The sequence below is a fragment of the Bidens hawaiensis genome, unplaced genomic scaffold (assembly GCF_021521415.1).
Source record: "Bidens hawaiensis isolate Kalapana, Puna unplaced genomic scaffold, B.hawaiensis_p1.1 tig00000055_1, whole genome shotgun sequence".
Classification (NCBI taxonomy): domain Eukaryota; kingdom Viridiplantae; phylum Streptophyta; class Magnoliopsida; order Asterales; family Asteraceae; genus Bidens; species Bidens hawaiensis.
In genome coordinates this window covers 5,869,864-5,889,707 of record NW_027491016.1, presented here as the reverse complement: position 1 = coordinate 5,889,707, position 19,844 = coordinate 5,869,864, and the positions used below count along the sequence as shown (strand labels likewise).

Here is a 19,844-nt window from a genome sequence, read left to right as displayed (position 1 = left end):
CAGAAACGCGCCCCCACTCGCAGGTACTAACCAATGCGAGTGCGACACGTGTTCAAGACAGCTGTGTGAGGGGACATGAAAGGCAACTGTAGCACCTCGAGCACACGAAACGTCTGACACGTTTACGGCGCACGTCACCACCAACCAACCACGTGTTTGGACCTTTCGTTTTCAACCAAATGGATAGAACTTCGCGCGACGATGGAAACAACCAAGAAAACGACAAAACCCCCTTTAAAAGGACAATTCAGTGAGTCTAATATCTATCTTACCGCGCTCGCGCAAGATAAGACACACATTAGACTGGGGGGGCTTGAAGAGGTATGTACCCGCCTCAACACCAAGCAAGGCGGGTCAACCCACAAGATAAAGACATTATGAAGGCACAAAGCCAAAACCCAGGCGCATGGCGCATACAAAACATGCTCAGGCATCATATGCTCGCGCATCACATATGCGCGCGGCGCATCAACGCGCGGCGCATATCACATGCTCTTGCACATCACATATGCTCGCGCGTCACATATGCGCGTGGCGCACCAGCGCGCGGCGCATATCACACGCTCATGCATATCACACCTGCGCATGAAATATCTGCGCGTGAGAATAAAAAGAAGACTTCGCGCATCCTCAGGATGGGCGCATATCACACGTGCACATAATCAACCTCGTCCTTATCCAAATCAGGATTAGGGCAACCTTGATTGTGCACGTCAGACAATCTTCCAGAAGGCATCTTTTTAAGGAGTAAGAATATGCTGATGTTGACAGCTGCCAAATGAAAGGTCGACAACTCAGCATGACACATGTGCTACCACATGATTACAACCAACGAGAAAGCGCCAGGTGTCCCAGAGGACACGTGGCGCAGTGCGATTGGAGGAGGCCAACGAGGCTGAGCCCAACCAGTGGAAACCCTAACACTATAAATACAACATCAACTCCACTTTGATGACACATTCATACTCAATCATTGACAGTTACAAGCAGTGATATCACATTCAATCATATTGAACTATATTCACTCACAGTCAGTTACAGAAAACACACAGTCACACAATCAAGAGTATTCAGCGATTCAGCAATACTCTTGAGATTCACTGACTCACACATTATTATCTTCTCCACAAAGATACTGATTCTCACGCCGGAGGGTTACCCCAAAGAGGACCCCTCTGTCCCTTTCTGAGGGGTAAGTAACGGCGTTGTTCATTTTGTAGGTGGAAGAACACGGATTCAGAGGAACCATCGGTGAAATAGTTTAATCATACCCGAGGAAAGTAGATCTGCTACCAGTGAGTAGATCCACGTTTCTTCAGTTTTTAAATATTAGATGATTTTTATAACCTTGAAAGCCAACACTATTTTACAAAAGTAGGATGGTTTTACCTATGAATTATAAAGTCCAATGACCAAATTAATAATGAAATGAAACTGAGAACTGTTTTTTAATTATTGCATTTTGTTTTGAGCTCGGTACATATCTCGATTTTCTTAAAAGCATGATACCGGTACTGGTACCGGCAATGAAACTGGTTGGTACCGATCATGGTTTTCTTAATAACTTGGTAACGGTACCATAAATGCTCGGTTTAGTACGATACTGTTACCGTAGGCAGAAAATCGGTAAATACGGTACCGATACCAATCCCGAATTTTTTACAAACTTATACTGAAATTCTCATTTCGGAACTGGGTCGGTACCGGTACCCGGTACCGTTTGCTCATCCCTAGTAAGTAGTAACCGTAAGATCTTATTAAGAGAGTAATTATATATATATTAAAAGACAGCTTTCTTAAACACTCTTTAAATATTTTGTTGTACAACATTCTTACATGTTAAATCTATAATATATATAAGACACTTGATTTTAAGAGTTTTACATATTTTAATGCACAATGTACATGTATAAAAAGAGGTAAGCTTGTCTTTTAAACACAATTCAACCAACTTACAAGTTTACCCCCTCATCTTTAACCATATTATATTTGTTATTTCAATTTCAAACCAACCACCTCCTATGACTTTTAAAAGACTATAACTTTTTCATACGTTAGTGTTTTTGTACAAAAATTACACCATAAAAACGAGGTTTTTATGCTCTTTAATTTGAGTATGATATTAATATAGGTTTTTTAGTTTTTAAAAAAATTGATATGTTACCTAAGGGTGTTTAATACCAGTTTTGATATTTTTAAGTTAAACGTATTAGCTCAACCGTTAGTAACGAATTTTTTATTATCGAAAATTAAAACTGAAAAATTGAAAATTGAAACTAAACCATTACTAACGGTTTGGTTTCACAGTTTAAGATTCAACAATAAATTTAGTTTAAGAAAAATGATAACGTACATATGTGTAAATTATGTAAATCGAGATTAAATAAAAATATACATATGTGTATAGTTAGGGTTTTTTTTAATGAAACCTGGATGAAAAATAAAAAATTTTGGTTTTTTTACTTTTTAAATTTTTTTTTTTCGTTTTGTAATTTTTTATAATATTTAAGGGGTTATTTTAAAAGGTTCTCTTAGGATTCTCACCCTATATGTGTGTGTGCATGTGTGTGTATATAACAAAATATATCTAATACTAAACAATCAAAAAGATTAAAAGGCTAGTTTAGGCTTGTGAGCAAGAATGAGCTTTGTAAGTGAAGCATATGATCAGTCTAGTTTAGGCTCAAGCTCATTTAAGCATGGCTCGATTTGAGTTTTTAGCGGACCAATCTCAGATTGCTCCCTAGCAGCTTGCTTGGCTTGTTTACGCTCATTTTGTAGTATTTTGTGTATCTAGTATTTACATATTTAATGATGCTTAGGCTTTAGTTTTTAGCAAGAGGTCATTTATTTTTGGGAAAGAGGGAATGATCATGTTGTATGAGACTATGAGTTATAGATACACATATAAATATATGTATACTGGTTATGCATTTATGTTTAAATATTAAATATAGGTGAAATGGTCTGGAGTGAGGACACAACATTCAACTACTCCATTTGTGGATGAGATGTATAATCGCTTTAAAGAGACTTTGAGCGATTATGAAGTCATTGTATGCCGATGGCCAGAGTATACTTTTGCTTTGGACAATGTATGCTTTAATGTGCTAATTATGATTACAATTTCAATATTGTTGTTTTAGGGACGTGTTTTTAACTTTAGCACTATTAAATAGGTGGTTGCTGTGACCCTCCGCTAAAATAAAAAGTATTATTATATTTCATAATCGGGATTAGGACATGTTTAGTCCGGGTTAAGTGAGAAATTAAGACTGTAAGTTAAGATATTATTTTACTCTAAGAATGAAGATAATATATATAAGGAAAGCACATGAGAAGTCAAGCCGAATAAGGAAATTTTGGTGATAAGTTAGAAGAAACGAATGTTTTCGGTAAAACGTGCGAATACTCAACCCGATATTCGGGAAAATATCCATGGGTGGATCCAATTGGATAGTGTAGAGGATTGAAAACCGAGAACGAAGGCGAAAACGTGACTCAATTCTGAGTTATAACGAAGCGGGAAAATGCAATTCAGCATTTTCAAGCACGGTCATTAAAGCACATATACCGATAAGTTTGCAAAAATTAATACTATCGTCGTATTTTGAGGTTTATTATGTGGATAAAATAAATCGAATAGACACCATAAGTTTGGATGAGTTGTTTTTGAGAAAAACAACTAAACTAGTTTTATTAAGTTTGGAGTAACACGGAACCGATACTTGAAAACGATCGATAATCATTTATTAGCGAAAATAATAGACGGAATGTATTTGGAAAATACAACGCCACTTGAAGTAGCGGGATCGTGGAAGGGAGAGACCGAAACGCAATCGTGAAACTCGTTTAAACCGCACCTATATAAGTGGGCTACCCCCACTTTTTCATTCATTATACACCAAACTTCTGCATTATTAGAGAGAGGGGGGGGGGTAGAGAGAGGTTAGAGAATTTCGGCAAGGTGGCCGGAGGCCGGCGGCGGTCCGGTAGTGGTGCGCGGTGGCCGGTGGTGGTCTGGCGCGGTGGTCCTGTGGCGGCCGAAGCCCGTCTTTTACCCGGAACCATTAACGCGATGGTAAGCTCCGATCTTCATAATTTTGAGCAGTTCATTAAAAACGCGTTTTAAAATCTGCACAGATTGTATAAGTTTTGTGTGTCTGTAAAGATCGTTCGATAACCGAAAATCTAACGGTCCGATCATCTTGATTATTTTAAAGAGGGCTTATAACCCATAAGTAATGATTTGAACGGTGGAGATGAGGATCGGAGAAGCTTAAGTTGGGTTTCTAAGCTCGTTTTCGGACCCAGTTCGCTGGGCGGATTTTGAAAACGCAGCTCTAAAGAAATGCAGATTTCTGGAGATCCGACCGTCGAATCGAGCTGAAATTTTCGGTGAGCCTTCCTAACACATAGATATTTGATTTCACCAAAGGAATCGATGATCAGATGTCTGGATGGTGAGTTATAAGCTTCGTAATTTACTGGTCAGATTTCAGAACGAAAATAGTTTCTTAAATCGAGTTGCATGTAGTTTTTGAGATGTCGTACGGATGATCCGAGACCGGAGAAGCGTTCGTGACGCAAAAATGAACACGTTGGTATATCCGGATCGCATTGCATGCGGGTTTTGAGCATATTTCTAGATTCAAACCGTACGCGAGGAGGTATAAATTTTATATGTTTAAGTGTTGAAAAACTTATACAACGAGAAATTATTATAAATATCGTTACCAGAAATAACTTGGACAATGAAGAGAATGCTTGACGTTTTGCGCCCTAAAATTGAGCTAAAGCTGAAGTCATGGGGTTCATGTTGCGTTCCTAATGGAGGAAATGTAGCACCCGGAGAACGTTTAAGTGAAGTCACAGTGATGCTTAGATCCAAATTCGAAAATTATCTTCAAGCGGTCGTTGAGAAACTTTTTGAAAATGTGAGTCCATTTTTATTATTTTTGAGTCAAGTTTATTGATTTTCTCCAATGGTTGCAATTTCGACCCATTTACCGTTGAAATATTCGATTTGGGTTATGTTTCATCTTAACAGGTCAAATGGGTTAAATCATTTTATTCAGAAAACTTTATTATTATTTTTAAATAATGCATTTTTTGTAATTATATTTGATACCCGAATTGTCTTAAAAGGGTCTGACAGTTTTCGGATAAAAAGCATTCTGGGTCCCAACTTTCTTGATCTGCTCATTTTACAAGCTCTCGCATTCTTGAATTTTATTAAAAAGCAAATGTGTTGAAAGTCGACTAATTTGTACTTTTAATGCATGAAACCTCTTAAATCAATTTATATCAAACATTAGATATATACTGAATATTTATAGTTATTTCAACGATTGCCACCTAATTTTCTTGGATTATTTTTCATTGATGCAGACACGATTACAAAACAGTACAAAACTGAAGAAAATCCTTCAAGATTCGAAGGAAAGTGTGGTGGAATCCGAGATTCGATGCAGGATGCAACCGTTAAAAGATCAACTTATTAATATGATAAATCATCTTCATACGATCTTTGAGACTCATCTTTTATTTCAGCGTGTCAGAGGTTATTGGGACCGAATGCGGCAAGTGAGTGAAGTCAACATAACATTTTGCAAATAAGAAAAAAAAATCAATTTGTATTTGTACTTACATGTTTTGTGTTGTTTCAGGATGTTTTAGGTTTTCTTGAGAACCGAAAAGAGAACCGCTCATGGTACAAAGATTCAAGAGTTTATGTTTCTATAAGTCTCATTATGTCTCATAAATATTATGTGTGTTTTCAAGATGTATGTGGTTTCTGTTATACCAATTCTGGCAAAAAGCATCATATGATGAAAATACCCTTCATTTTCTTTTTAAAAAAATTTAACAAATTTATAAACTTTAAATGTAAAGATTTTTTTTTCTCAAATATTTAGGGCATTTTGTTATTCCATGCGGTTTTGGCTGAAACTGGTATAAATGAAACTAGATGCATATTTTTGACACTATGCAAATTTATTTGTGCATAACTAAGTGGTTATTAATAAAAATTAATGGACACATTGCTGACTGTCAGTCTAATGTAACAATCTTTTACCTTTTGTTACTTTTATTATGATGATATTTAGTTTTTCTTTATTATTATTTGTTATGTTTGTTTGGAACGTCTTTTTTGTAACTTGTATTTTCAAATATGCAGATTTTGGATGACATATTTGCATCGCAAATGCAACAATTGCTCGATAACACACTTCAAGAAAAGGATGTTGAACCACCTAGATCAGTAGTTGAAGTGCGGTCAATGCTTTGCAAGGATGCTGGTAGTTACAAGAACGATACTTTCTACTATTAGAAACTGATTTGCATATACATACAGGAAGAAGGCTGACCGTGTTGACTATAGAAGTCGTTTTTTTGTTCATCTGAATGAGGCTGTTATAATAGGTTCAATTTTGTCTAGCAAGTATATAAATTGATTTCTTGATGTTTACATTAATAGTAGTTCGTAAAGAGCACTTATAATTTTTTTCATATCATAGTAAGGCATCTTTTGTTTGTTTATGGTTTCTTGGCTATTGGTTATTATACTTCATATATTGATACCAAAGTTATCCTACTTTTCAAAATGGTTTGTTTTGGATATAATAATTAGCATGTGAAAGAAGTTAAAATGGATTTATAAAGGTTTTTAAAAATTAGATGGTTTTTATAACCTTGAAAGTTTTTTATTTTTGAACACTATATTACAAAAGTTGGATGGTTTTACCTATGAATTATGAAGTCCAATGACCAATTAATAATGAAATGACATTGAGAATTGTTTTTTAATTATTGCATTTTGTTTTTGTAACCAGTAGGGATCCCTAAGTTCTCGGTACAGATCTTGATTTTCTTAAAAGCATGATACCGGTACTGGTATCGGTACCGAAATTGGTTGGTACCGATCCTGATTTTCTTAATAACTTGGTAATGGTACCAAAAATGCTTGATTCAGTACGGTACCCGGTGCCATAGGCAAAAAAATCAGTAAATACGGTACCGATACAAATCCGAATTTCTTACAAACTTGATACCGGTACCAAAATGCTCGTTTCGGAACCAGGTCGATACCGATACCTGGTACCATTTGCTCATCCCTAGTAAGTAGTAACTGTAAGATCTTATTAAGAGAATATATATATATATATATATATATATATATATGTATATGTATATATATTAAAAGACAATTTTTAAGAGTAAAGTGCTATTGTCCTCTTTACATATTTTGTTGTAGAACATTCTTACATGTTATATAGTATATATAGGCAGGGGCGGACCCACATAGTGTGGATCGGGGTCCCGGGACACCAATGTTTTTTAAAAATTTATTAGAAGCGGTATATTAAATTTTTTGAGGACCCCATAAGATTTAATACATGGAACCCATACTATTAATGTTGATGTGGTCTGGTTGAAAGTCCCTTGTTTTATCTTTGAAAGGTCATGGGTTCAAGTCTTACAAGGCTCAGTTTTTGATTTTTTGTGTTAATTTTTAGTGTTAATCAATCATTTGATTGCTAATGTTGCAATGATAACTTTGGAAACATTCAAACACCACTAAAATACATATCATTGTTTTCAACTTTATGCATGGTTTTCTTTAGAAACATTCAAACACTTTAAAATATCAGTTTTATTTTTCACTAGTTTAAGTTAATGGTTTTCAACACATGCTTATGAAAGGGTGGATCTAGGTTCTATCTCAAAAATGTTTAAGAAAGGGAAAACAAAGTGTTTATGTGTCAACCCGACCCATTTTGACCCGTTCAGGTAGTGATGATTGAAAAGAAAGTTTTATTATGATATTGTTTTTTATTATGTTCTTCTCCTCGACCCGACCTGAACAACGAAAATATGGGACCCCATTGGCAAAAAATCCTGGGTCCGCCACTGTATATAGGAAGATGAAAAGTGAACATAGTTTTAAGAGTAAAGTGCTAAAATCGTCCTCTAGGTTTGGTCATTTATGCGATTTTTGTCTAAAAAGTTTTTCTAGTGCAATTGAGCCATTACCGTTTCACATTTGTTGTCAATATCGTCCAATTCGTTAACTCCGTTAATTTTTAACGTTAACTCTAGAGTATTTTGGTCTTTCTATATAGTTATTTTATTTAAAATGAATTTAGAAAAATCGATGATAATAATAATAATAATAATAATAATAATAATAATAATAATAATAATAATAATATATGTTAGCATTAGTACATTAATAATTAGCCCACCCCAACCCCATCGTCGGCCACAGTTTCTCTACAACCATAGCCACCACTTGAACCGCGTCTCTACAACCATCCCTTATCAATGGTGTTGATCATCATCCCGCCGCCGCCACAAACAGTATCAAACGTCGAACTGAACCTCCACTATGTCTAAGATGGTGATAGCGAATATGAAATGGTGGTAGCCGGCGGGGGACAACGTGTCACACCCCAACCTAAGGGGAAATGTCGGGGCGTGATCGTATTGCTCACAGCTCGAAAATACTATCATATATAAAATGTGACAATATCTAATTAATTATTTTATTCAAATAATACACACATTATTCAATTATAACAAACAATTTACATATATGAATATAAGCTCAAATAATGTTTATCTTGATCATATCCTAAGGTCTTGTCTAAATGTCCAAACTTCAATCATCAATACAAACAACCTGCATATGCGTAGAAAATGGAGTTTTGTTCAACAAATATGTTGAGTGAGTTTATCACCAATTTTTGACACAAAAAATAATGTTAATATAATAAATAAGAAAAATAAGCAAAACGTAATAAATGGGGTAATGAAATCAAACCATGAGTAAGTAAGTTGTTGATTAAACCATTGCCAAGCGAATCGGGCGCCGGTAAATCAATCATGAGCAAATAATAATAAGACCGTTGCCAAGCGAATCGGGCGGTGGTCAATAATATGAGAACCCTCTTCAAGGGGATATGTCAAACGATTGCATATAAACAAGTAAGCACATAACAAGTATATTTGATTAATCACACACAATTACACGTTTGCTGTTTTATATATACATATATATATATATATATATATATATATATATATATAGTATGATATACGCACATGTCCCCAAAACGTTGTGAAAACTGAGTAAAATAGGGGAATGATAAAACTCACCTTAGATTTAAGGCAAGTGATTAATAACTAAGATAAACGAACTAAAGATTAAGCGAGTCGTCCACTACACGTCGAACGAGATAAATGATGAGAATCTGAAACTTCAAGATATGATAATATAAGTAAAAACGAAGTTAATGCCGCTGGAATCAATCCAGACGGATGTCTAGAGCTCCGGTTATGTTATATTTAAGATTTAAGCGAACTGGTACTGACCAGAATCCGAACAGCGAGTCGGAAGTTGGGTTTTGGTCAATAGCCTTAAAATCACTTTACGAGAATAAAAGTCTTCTGAACCGATCGTTGAATCCCACCAGAAGCATGAGAAAACGTAAAGTCAAAGTTATTGCCTATTTTGCCCTTAAACGGGTTTGACTCGAATTGACCCGTCAATACTCCTCAATCTCAGAAATTGATTGAGGATTATCAACAAGTGAGTATTAATGAATGTTTGATCAGTTAACAACTTACCCGGAATACGCTTAGATTAACGGGAAATCAAGGTCAAAGATAATAGAACCGGTAAATTCAAACTGCAGCTAATGAATCTTCACTTAAACGAGCAAGAAACGTCGGGTATTAGGTATGTGACAGCTGGAAATACTTGGGTTCAGTAAACTCTAGGGTTTGTAGTTATGAGGTGTTTATATAGGGGTTAAATCAACTTGTTGGACAAGAAACGGGTCGATTTTGGTAACCGAATCATACAATTAAGGATGAAATCGGGTCTTGAATCTATCGATATATTGATATAATTACAGAGTATGAACCTAGACATCATTACACACAAAATACAATAACTTGTGGCTCAAATTTCGGGATTTAGGGTTATTTAAGGACAGATTTAGCATTAAACGAAGATCTTAAACGAATCTGGCTGATTTGACTGCATCTTCGAGACGCGCTAAGATGCAAGGCTTGCATCTTCGCGCCGCGTGAAGGTGCAACTTCACCAGACTTTCAACTTTTAACAGTTTTAATCCCTATAGTTCAAAAAAATGCATTTTTAAGCCGTTTTAAGCGATTTTCTAAGGACCATTTGGCACTAATGAAAGTTAAGGAATTATGAAATAAGATAAAAATAATTATTTCACTAATAAATGCATAATTTTATTAATAAGAAAGATCCGAATACTTTCCCGAATCGAGTAAACGTAAACGAATACGGGTTTGAAAAATCCGAGATGTTACACAATGATAGTGAAATTATGCAATTAGTACGTTAATTTCATTACTCTACTTGTATATATAATTACTCTACCTGATTCTTACAATTAGCACGTTTATTTCATTTGTATTTTTTCCAAACCATATATATATATATATATTAATAAAAGAATGAAAACGCGTATTTTGATAAAAAAACAAACAAAAAAACAAGAAGAAAAAAACGGTCACGTTTCTTACTTGTAGAAAAATGACAAGCTGGTAACACATGTTTTGATTTTTGACTTCTTGTGATGGACATAAAAATCTATGAAAGGTAATGGACAAAACATGACTCGACCGTGATAATCGTGCTTATTTGTGTATTCAGTTTTCTCACCTTTATTGAGAAATGATCTCTATTCTCTAGAGTCGGACGCTTTAATATTGTCTTCAATTTTAAAATAAGCACAAAGGTCGAGTCATGTTTTAAGATACAATATTAAAGCGTCATTTATGGACAAACTTTTAAGCATGGATTTATATGGAGTGTTACCTTTATTAATATATTTATCAATTTACCATCCATAGAAGGAAGGAGGAACATTATATTGTAACGAAGAATGTTCTTTAAAAATTATGTTTTTCTGAGATACACCATGAAAAATATTTTGATAAGTTTTAGGGGGAGGGGCTTCTTGACTTTGCCATAATGATAACATAAAAAATGGTATGTTAACCCATTCAATTTTGTGAATATTTTGCTTCATTTGAGCATAGTTTTGCATGATATGCTTCCCATACAACGTTCTAATCACCATTGAAGAAAAAGTTAATTCTGACACAAATGTTTCAAATTTGATAAAAGTTAGAACTTAGAAGCATTGATAGGCACGAGGTGGCATGCTAGAAGCGCTCGTTACCTTTTCTTAAATTTTAATAGTCGAGGGAAAAATAGTCAATTTGCTAAATTGCGAACCTTATGATTATTTCTAAAAAAACCCTTGAAAATAAATTTGAAACCCGAATCATGTTTAAGATTCTAACTTTCATCCGTTTGACATTTTCAAGTCAACACTTTGAACCTGTAACAAATTTGGCAATAAATCTATTTTCATTCTCAAACTTTTAAAAATACTAATATTTCTCATTTTTGACCCGTAACAGGTTTTGAACCAAATATAGTTAACTTGTATTAAACAATCTATTTACCAACTTTTGACCCCTAAAAAAATCAAATTAAAGTTCCATAAAAAAACACGAAACAACCCTCGATAAAAAAAACAAGAAATTAAGTATGATAAACTTTGTTAAAAATGAAAATGAATGATATATGTACTATCCTTACATTTTAACATAAATACAGTTTACTAAATTAACCAAAAACATAAATGGATAGATTTAAAGCATATATATATATATATATATAATTTATAAATTTATATGACAATTTACAATAATAATAATAATAATAATAATAGATAAATGGATTGATTTTAAAAAAATGGACAGACTTTTAAGCATGTATTTATAATTTAATGATTAAAGAAATTGCTTTGTAAAATGAAAGCATATTCGAGATTGTTTTTCTTTACAATCTTCAACAATATACACAGTATAATGTGTTAATGATAACATTTGAAATTATTTCATGCTATAACAAACATGGTTTGTTGTTGATTTTTGGATTTCATCAAGTATTTTGGAATATATAGTAAATTAATATGTTTATATTGATTTTTATAAAAATGTATATATATAATATAAATAGAGTGTAAAATAAAAGTGAATAATTATTGATCTATGACATATATCAGGGTGAAGAGAAAAGAGTTGTAAGATTTAACCATAAAGTGACATGCGTTACAATCATTTTATTTATTAGAAGAGTAGGATGAAGTTTAGTATAATGTTTTTGTATAGTTTCACAATATGCTAGACATCATGAGCCATATCAAAAAGTTTCAATGTACTTATCTTTCAATGCTACCCTACATGCATCTCAAACTTGCATTTCGACACTTAATTCGTTATCAAGTTTATCATTTCTAGTAACTTTTACACCACTTAAATCGTGATGAAGAATTATTATATATTGATAATATATGTATATAATGGAACTACGTATGAGCTCTATACATAAAAGAATAATATTATTCTTATATATACCTTCAAGACAAAATAATTATATAACCAATTTAAGGGGTGTTATGAGATTGTTTATTTTAAGCAACTTATGACTTATTAACTTTTGAAAAAAGTTAAAAGATGTCTGGTATTTCGTGTTATTGGGAGTGGATAAGTTAATAAGTTACAAAGTTGTAACTTATTAACTCATAGGAAAAATTATAAGGAGGTGAAATAAGGAATCCCAAACACCCCCTTAATATAGAACCACCAAGGGCGGCATGAAAAAAAAAAACTGTTATATTGAAAATTGAAAAGCAGTTGGAACTTGCTTAGGATTTTTATTATTGATGGAAAGTTGTATCAAAATTAGTTTGCTGAAACTATTATTAGTAGTAAGTTGTTATGATCATCAGTGGTAAATATATCAACGACTTGGCCCATTAGTGATAGGTGCGATTAGTAGTAAATGGCCATCTCTTGAAGTTTAATTACCGAACCGCCCTTTAATTAATAATTGACTTGTGTTGCAAGATAGGAATCTTGAAGTGCATGAAAAGTTTAATTAAAGTGTTATAAATAATTATTAAGTTTTCGTATAATATTCTATTTAAGTTAATTATTTATAATTGTTATTACTTAAGGACAAGTAATATGAATTCTAGGTATAGTTGGCCTTGTTTAAAGTCTGATCGGTTTCTCTTGAAGCTTGTGAGGGAAGTTTCAATGATTTGCAAGCGAGTTATAGCTGCGATCAGGGCTGTTCTAGAAGGCTTTATGAATATCATAACTTACATAATATGACAGTATCCTCAGACCCTACCATAGCTTTGCTATTGGTGGGATATACTGAGTACGATGATGATGATGATGACATAATATGACAGTAATGGATATTGGAATTGAGAAGCAATCAAACGCAAAAAAGAAAAATAAATGATATGATTGGGGTTTTGTGTTGCCATCGATTGAAGAAGGAAAAGATTGTTTGTAATTTAAGACTTCAAGGCACAAGTTGGTAAACTTGATGGACCAATATTGAGAAGTAGATCATAGTTGGTTATGTTTCCTAATTACAATATGTTTTTTAATTGTATTGTAATTAAAATATGCAATGTCTTAGTGACCAAGCTAGGGGTTACTAGGATTCATTGTTAGCCAAGTTAGGTTAGCATTATAAATAGATAAATAGAGTCATGGTTTCAAAAGAGCGAGAGAAAAGATACACGAATTATAATCATGTGTAATATGAGCTTACAAGGTTTCTAGAGGTTAGCCAAACATTGGCCGTTGATAAAAAAATCCAATCGCGTGTAGTGTCAAACCGAGTCACCTATCAAGTTATTCAAATTCCAACACGTTTATTTAATTATTAATATAAGTTTATATATAAGAATAAATAATATTTGTCCTCCTCCCGTTAATTGAATTTGTGTGGCCAATTTTGGGCGAGTCGATGAAGAGAGGATAAAAATTGGAACCTCCTCCTGCCTTATGCAATTTGCATGCTAGTTAGTTGATATCATACCATACCATACCACCTCTCTCTTTCCGCCACGTCACTCAACAACATCTTTATCCAAAATCAAAAAAATAGTAATCATCCTCTTTGTTTCCTCCACCACCGTTGCCGGAATCCGATTGCACTCAATTCGTCGATATCTCTCTCAGATCTCACCATCAGGTTTATTGATTCTTCAACTCCATTTGCTTAGTGTTCTTCGTAATACGTTTATTCCGTGTTAATTTAGTGGATGCTTAGGGTTTTAGGAGGCCTGAATCAACCGATTTGTTACGGTTAATTTTTTTTTTTTTGAATATTGTGATATTTGTTTTGGTTATTAGGCTGTAGCTAGTTTTAGGTTTTTTGAGATTTGTGTATTTAATTGTTAGGTTGTGGATTGATGTAGCTGGATTTAGGTTTGGTTAGTGTCACCAGATGTCTGACTGTTTGGAAAAATTGATTGACATAAAACCGAGCTAACCGAACATTCAGAAATAAAAGCTAAGATCTCACTTTGAATGATGAATGCTTACACTACTTGCAATTTAATTTTTGTTAGGTAGTGGTATCTGAAACTATGAATGTTAATTACTGTAGATATAGATAACATTTTAATTTTCTTTTGCTTATCTTCCCTTGGTAAAATAGCAATAGATCCACCTTGACCTTTCAGAGAAAATTACTGATTTTTGTTTATTAGGCTTCTTTTTTAACGTTTTAAGAAAGGTTTGGTCAGTTGGAGATGCTAGTAATAACTAATAATATGAAACTGAAAATGAGGCAGAGCTAAAGCACAAAAAGAAAGAATACACTCTTTAAGAACAAATTCCTACATTTCTGAATGAGAAAACCTAATACATTAAACCAACTAGATGCGACTCTTGAGTTAATGAGTATCCTGTTTCCTAGAGTTGATACCAAAAAATGCATGTGTTACGTATTAATTTACATGTGGTATTTAAAAATTCATTTGTATGAGCCATGAGTGTTTAGTGAATGTTCATTTTGGTATATTACTTCAAAGAATTCAGGATCCACTTTTTGATGGCTTCTTATCATTGCAGGATAAAGGTCTACATCACACCTTCATTTTTTGGTGAATATTGAATTTTTGTGCGTTCCTACAATCTATCCATGATGGCTGCAACTGGTTCTTTGCTCTTTTCTCGAGAATCAGGGATCAATAAAAGTTCTGTATATAGCAGCCAATCTAAGGTTCATGATCTTATCCATAGTTCATTGATTATCTTTTTTTTATATATCATTGACAAACTATAGGACTTCTAGGATGAATTTAACATAATATTTTTATGTGTTCATTAAGTTATGTCTTATTATTTTCACCAGGGAAAGAGATATATAGGACGCACTCAGTTTTTTCCTGCTACTCTTTCTTCCAATACCTCGGTATGTTCCAATGATTACTTATTTTTGTCACGTGTTAAATTAAATGAATCATTTTCATTTTGGTGACCGTTTCAACACGATCACCTGCTTACTAATCATTACAAAACATCAATGACAATTGTTTTGGTCCTCACTATGCATCCTGTTATACTTGACATGTCTATTGAATGGATGAAGTGGTTTTTATGCATATGCCATTAGAATATTCCCATTGGTTTCAGTCGGTTGCTTATTTAGCCAAGGTGGAATTAAAAAGAAATTGAAAATTAGCTTATGTGGCAACTAAATTGAACTACTTGTTTGCTCCACCAACTCTAAGTCGGTTGGTTCCAAAGACCAACACACCCTGATTCTTTCCACTATTAATTGAAAGCATCCTATGACAACATATTATTAAACTATTAATAAACTATTAATAAGTTAGAACGTAATAAAATTAAAATATCATAAAACATAATTAAATTGAAAAATCATAACTAAAACATAATTAATTTAAAAGTTGTGGTATCGTACTCCATTTCTAATTAAATTTTCATGTTAATTAATTTTTAATTTTAATCTATTTTTTATTTTTTAGTTAAAAAACTTTTTTTTTAACTTCTATTAAAATTTAAATTATATTTAATATAAAATAGTTTGTTTGGTTGGTTGTTAATGGGAGTGAAAATTTTGATTGTAGTTGGTTGTGTAGGTGGATGAGAGAGAAAGTAGTATTTTAATGAATAGTTTGGTTGAATTTTTAACAAATTTTTAATTCTGTTTCCTGAAGACTTACTATACATGAGGTCAAGATTCACGATATGATTGTCTGTTTGCATCTGCAGCTACAAGAGGCTTGGAGTGTACATCTTTTGACCATACAGAAGCCAATAAAACCAACACCAACTAGGTGTAAATTCTTAGTTTGTCGATCTCTTTTCTCACCAAATAGTGGAAACCACATTCCTATCTTAAAAACAGCCGCTACAGTTTTGACAAGGTGGTTTTTCCTCTTTTATGTGTTTGTATATTATGCTGTTAACCGTTTTCATTTCCCTTTTACTATATTTTTAGAGTAATGTAGCAAATTTACCATCTTATATATATGGCTTATATGCAGGTCATATGAAGCTTTTCATGGTCGATCTCTTGTAGTGCAATTGATTCCAGCTGTTGGAATTATTGCTTTTGCTGCTTGGGGTATTGGACCTTTATTGCGAGTGAGCAGGGTCATTTTTCTGCAGGTATATATGTGTATATATATGTGTGTGTGTGTATATATATATCAAATTAGTATTATGAGCTTAAGTTGCTAATAGGCTGAATTTAGGAATTATTTGATACAGAAAAATGATAATAATTGGGACAAGAGTAAAGAACACCAGGTGATGACATCTTACATTCAACTGTTATTGCTATGGGGCGGTGCTGTACTTATATGCAGGTGAAAGTGACATCATTATAGAAGCTGTTAATACTTATAATATTACCAAATTCCTCTCTCTCTCTCTCCCTCTCTCTCTCTCTCTTGACAGTAACTGATGCTTGCAGAGTACTGGAACCAGTTATTCTACCTTCTGCATCAAGCCAAGCTGTCAAGCAAAGGCTTCTGAATTTTGTTCGTTCATTATCTACAGTATTGGCATTTGCATACTGCTTATCAAGGTAATAATTGTTAATCTTGGATTTGCTTGAATATGTTAGTTATATTGTCTTCTGTGTCATCATTTAATGTTTGACAATGCTATATGTTGTTCTGACAGCTTGATACAACAAACACAAAAATTCTTTGCGGATAAAAAGGACCCTAGTGATGCAAGAACTGTATGATTCCATGAATCTTTTATAATTTGATGGCATGATATACGTATAACTAGTACTTTGCAAATTAAAGTAATTATAATAATTTACAGATGGGTTATGACTTTGCCGGAAAAGCTGTATATTCTGCAGTGTGGGTTGCATCTATTTCCTTGTTCATGGAGTTGCTGGGTTTTTCTACTCAAAAATGGGTCACAGCTGGAGGACTCGGTACTGTATTGCTCACACTTGCTGGTCGTGAGGTACATCCAAACTTAATTCACCTAAAATGTTTAAAATGCAGTTATTATAAATAGTGGCTATTTCATGTAGATATTTACAAATTTTCTTTCAAGTGTAATGATCCATGCTACAAGACCGTTCGTATTAAGTGAATGGATTCAAACAAAAATCGATGGCTATGAAGTCTCTGGTACAGTTGAGGTATGTATTTCATGTGCACTTTTAAACATAAACGATGGATTTGTTACTTTAGTTTCTTTATAAAATTCAAGGAAACCTGTTGTGAACATTTCATATTTTTGTTTGTGTCAGCATGTGGGTTGGTGGTCCCCAACAGTTATACGAGGTGATGATCGTGAGGCGATTCACATCCCAAACCATAAGTTCACAGTCAATGTGGTGAGAAATCTGAGCCAAAAAACACATTGGCGCATCAAGACTCACCTTGCTATTAGCCACTTGGATGTCAACAAAATTAATGTGAGTAGTATATTTCATTTAAGGCTACTCATATATTGAAATTCAACGGAGAGACATCCGTAAAATTTTTGAAAAGACAAAAATACCCTTTTATCGATATATAAAATTCAGTGACTCTGTAAAAACTAGGGTGTTTTGGTCATTTTACAATATTCTAACATGTTGTACAGATTTGATATTAATGATTCCAGATTCATACTTTAGTGAGTTGTTTTATTTCATGCATGTCTTGAATTTATTGGTTTATATTTTGGGAACAGAATATTGTGGCTGATATGCGCAAGGTTTTGGCCAAAAATCCTCAAGTGGAGCAGCAAAAGCTTCATAGACGGGTGTTTTTGGACAATGTTGACCGTGAAAATCAAGCTCTTTTGGTAAGTTTGACCCATATACTTAGGCTGATTTAGGTTATGCTTTTATCTTAAATGGTAAAATAAGTAAAAGAGTAGTTAACAAGGAATGAAGTCAAGCGGGTCGAAAGTCACCCTAAAGTGAATTAAAACATTCTAACTAAACTATTTTAGTAAACCACACATTGTATATGTTTCTGAGTTTCTGACACAAGGCTAGAAAATCATTTATTGCTAATGTAAAGTTGGTATGCTCTTGTTTTTGTTTCACAGATTTTGGTTTCTTGCTTTGTGAAAACATCACATTTTGAAGAATATCTTTGTGTGAAAGTAAGAGTTCTTTGACTTTTGACTCTTTAAAATATCCCTTTACTTATGCTTAGTTAATCTAAAAACAGGAAGCTATCTTGTTGGATCTACTTAGAGTGATCAGCCATCACCGGGCCCGTTTAGCCACACCCATTCGTACGGTGCAAAGAATCTACCGAGATGCAGACATCGATAACGTCCCATTTTCCGACATATTCACTCAAAACCGAGCAGCTTCTAACCGTCCATTCTTATTGATAGAACCTTCTTACAAAGTCAACGGTGAAGATAAAACCAACCCTTCATCTCGACCATCCATTAACCCAGAAGAAAAAGAGGGTAAGCCTGTAACTCAGGTTACATCATCAGAGCCCACCCCAGATACGAACCCAAAACCCGCTACTGAACCCAAAACCCCGACATCCGCCTCGTCACCACCGTCACCACCACCCTCACCATCAGTGTCTTCAACTAGTGGTAACACGAGGTCGGCATTGGAAGATAATATTGTACTAGGTGTGGCTTTAGAGGGGTCAAAACGGATGCTTCCCATCGATGATGAAATGGGACCCACAACCTCACCTGAGTCCAAGGAACTGGCTAGCTGTTTAAATGGGAATGGTGGACCAACTACAGGTACTGGAAAAGACCAGAAAGATGAGCCAAGTGGTTCAGTTGGATCGTTAGGGACCGGGACAAACGAGCAAAGAGAACAAGAAAAGAGGTAACAAGCTGGTTTTTAGTAGGCTTGATGTATGTATCTCACAAAATCCCAAGATTTGTATATCATTGTGGAGCTAGGAGTCTGTTGCATTGTGTAACTTATTATTTTCTTCGGGTTATTATACCATGATCATTGAGCTGAAACTTGACCAGCTCGAACAAAATGGAAAATTACAAAATATTTCTAGTGGAAACCAGAACTTAGCCTGTTTAGTGGTGGTCCAGTTTCAGTTTGTAACTTTACATGTAATCACTATAACCGGACCATGAAACCGGTTATGTTGCCGGTCTAAGGTCTGACCTATTTCTTAAACGGCTGCATATAAATACAATAATTAAATTCTATTATAAATTGCTTGAGCTATACTTGTCGGATTCATGAAGCATTATCCCTGGCTGTTCTCTAATGTGCAAAGCCAAATGAAGATTGATTAATGATTATAATGTATCATGTTATAAGAGACTAGATCATAAGGGGCTGGGAGATAGTTTGGTTGAGGCGAGGCGAGGCGATGCGATGATGTGGTTGAATTTATATCCTCACCATTGGGTGGTACTATAAATTTTAGAACTGGTTGTCACTACACTAGGATTCTATATTCAGCCCATTTATG

General features: G+C 33.9%; 1 protein-coding gene across 1 annotated transcript; it reads left to right on the top strand.

Annotated features, from left to right (window-relative positions):
• The first annotated feature begins 14,816 nt into the window (after window positions 1-14,816).
• Window positions 14,817-19,348, top strand: LOC143554054 (mechanosensitive ion channel protein 2, chloroplastic-like). Its single transcript, XM_077043944.1, has 13 exons — window positions 14,817-15,154; window positions 15,287-15,346; window positions 16,171-16,325; window positions 16,446-16,569; window positions 16,672-16,769; window positions 16,877-16,990; window positions 17,089-17,149; window positions 17,239-17,388; window positions 17,459-17,569; window positions 17,681-17,848; window positions 18,109-18,222; window positions 18,472-18,528; window positions 18,597-19,348. Exons 1-13 carry the CDS (start codon window positions 15,074-15,076, stop codon window positions 19,233-19,235), a joined length of 1,932 nt encoding a protein of 643 aa, XP_076900059.1. The 5' UTR covers window positions 14,817-15,073; the 3' UTR covers window positions 19,236-19,348.
• The last annotated feature ends 496 nt before the right edge of the window (window positions 19,349-19,844 follow it).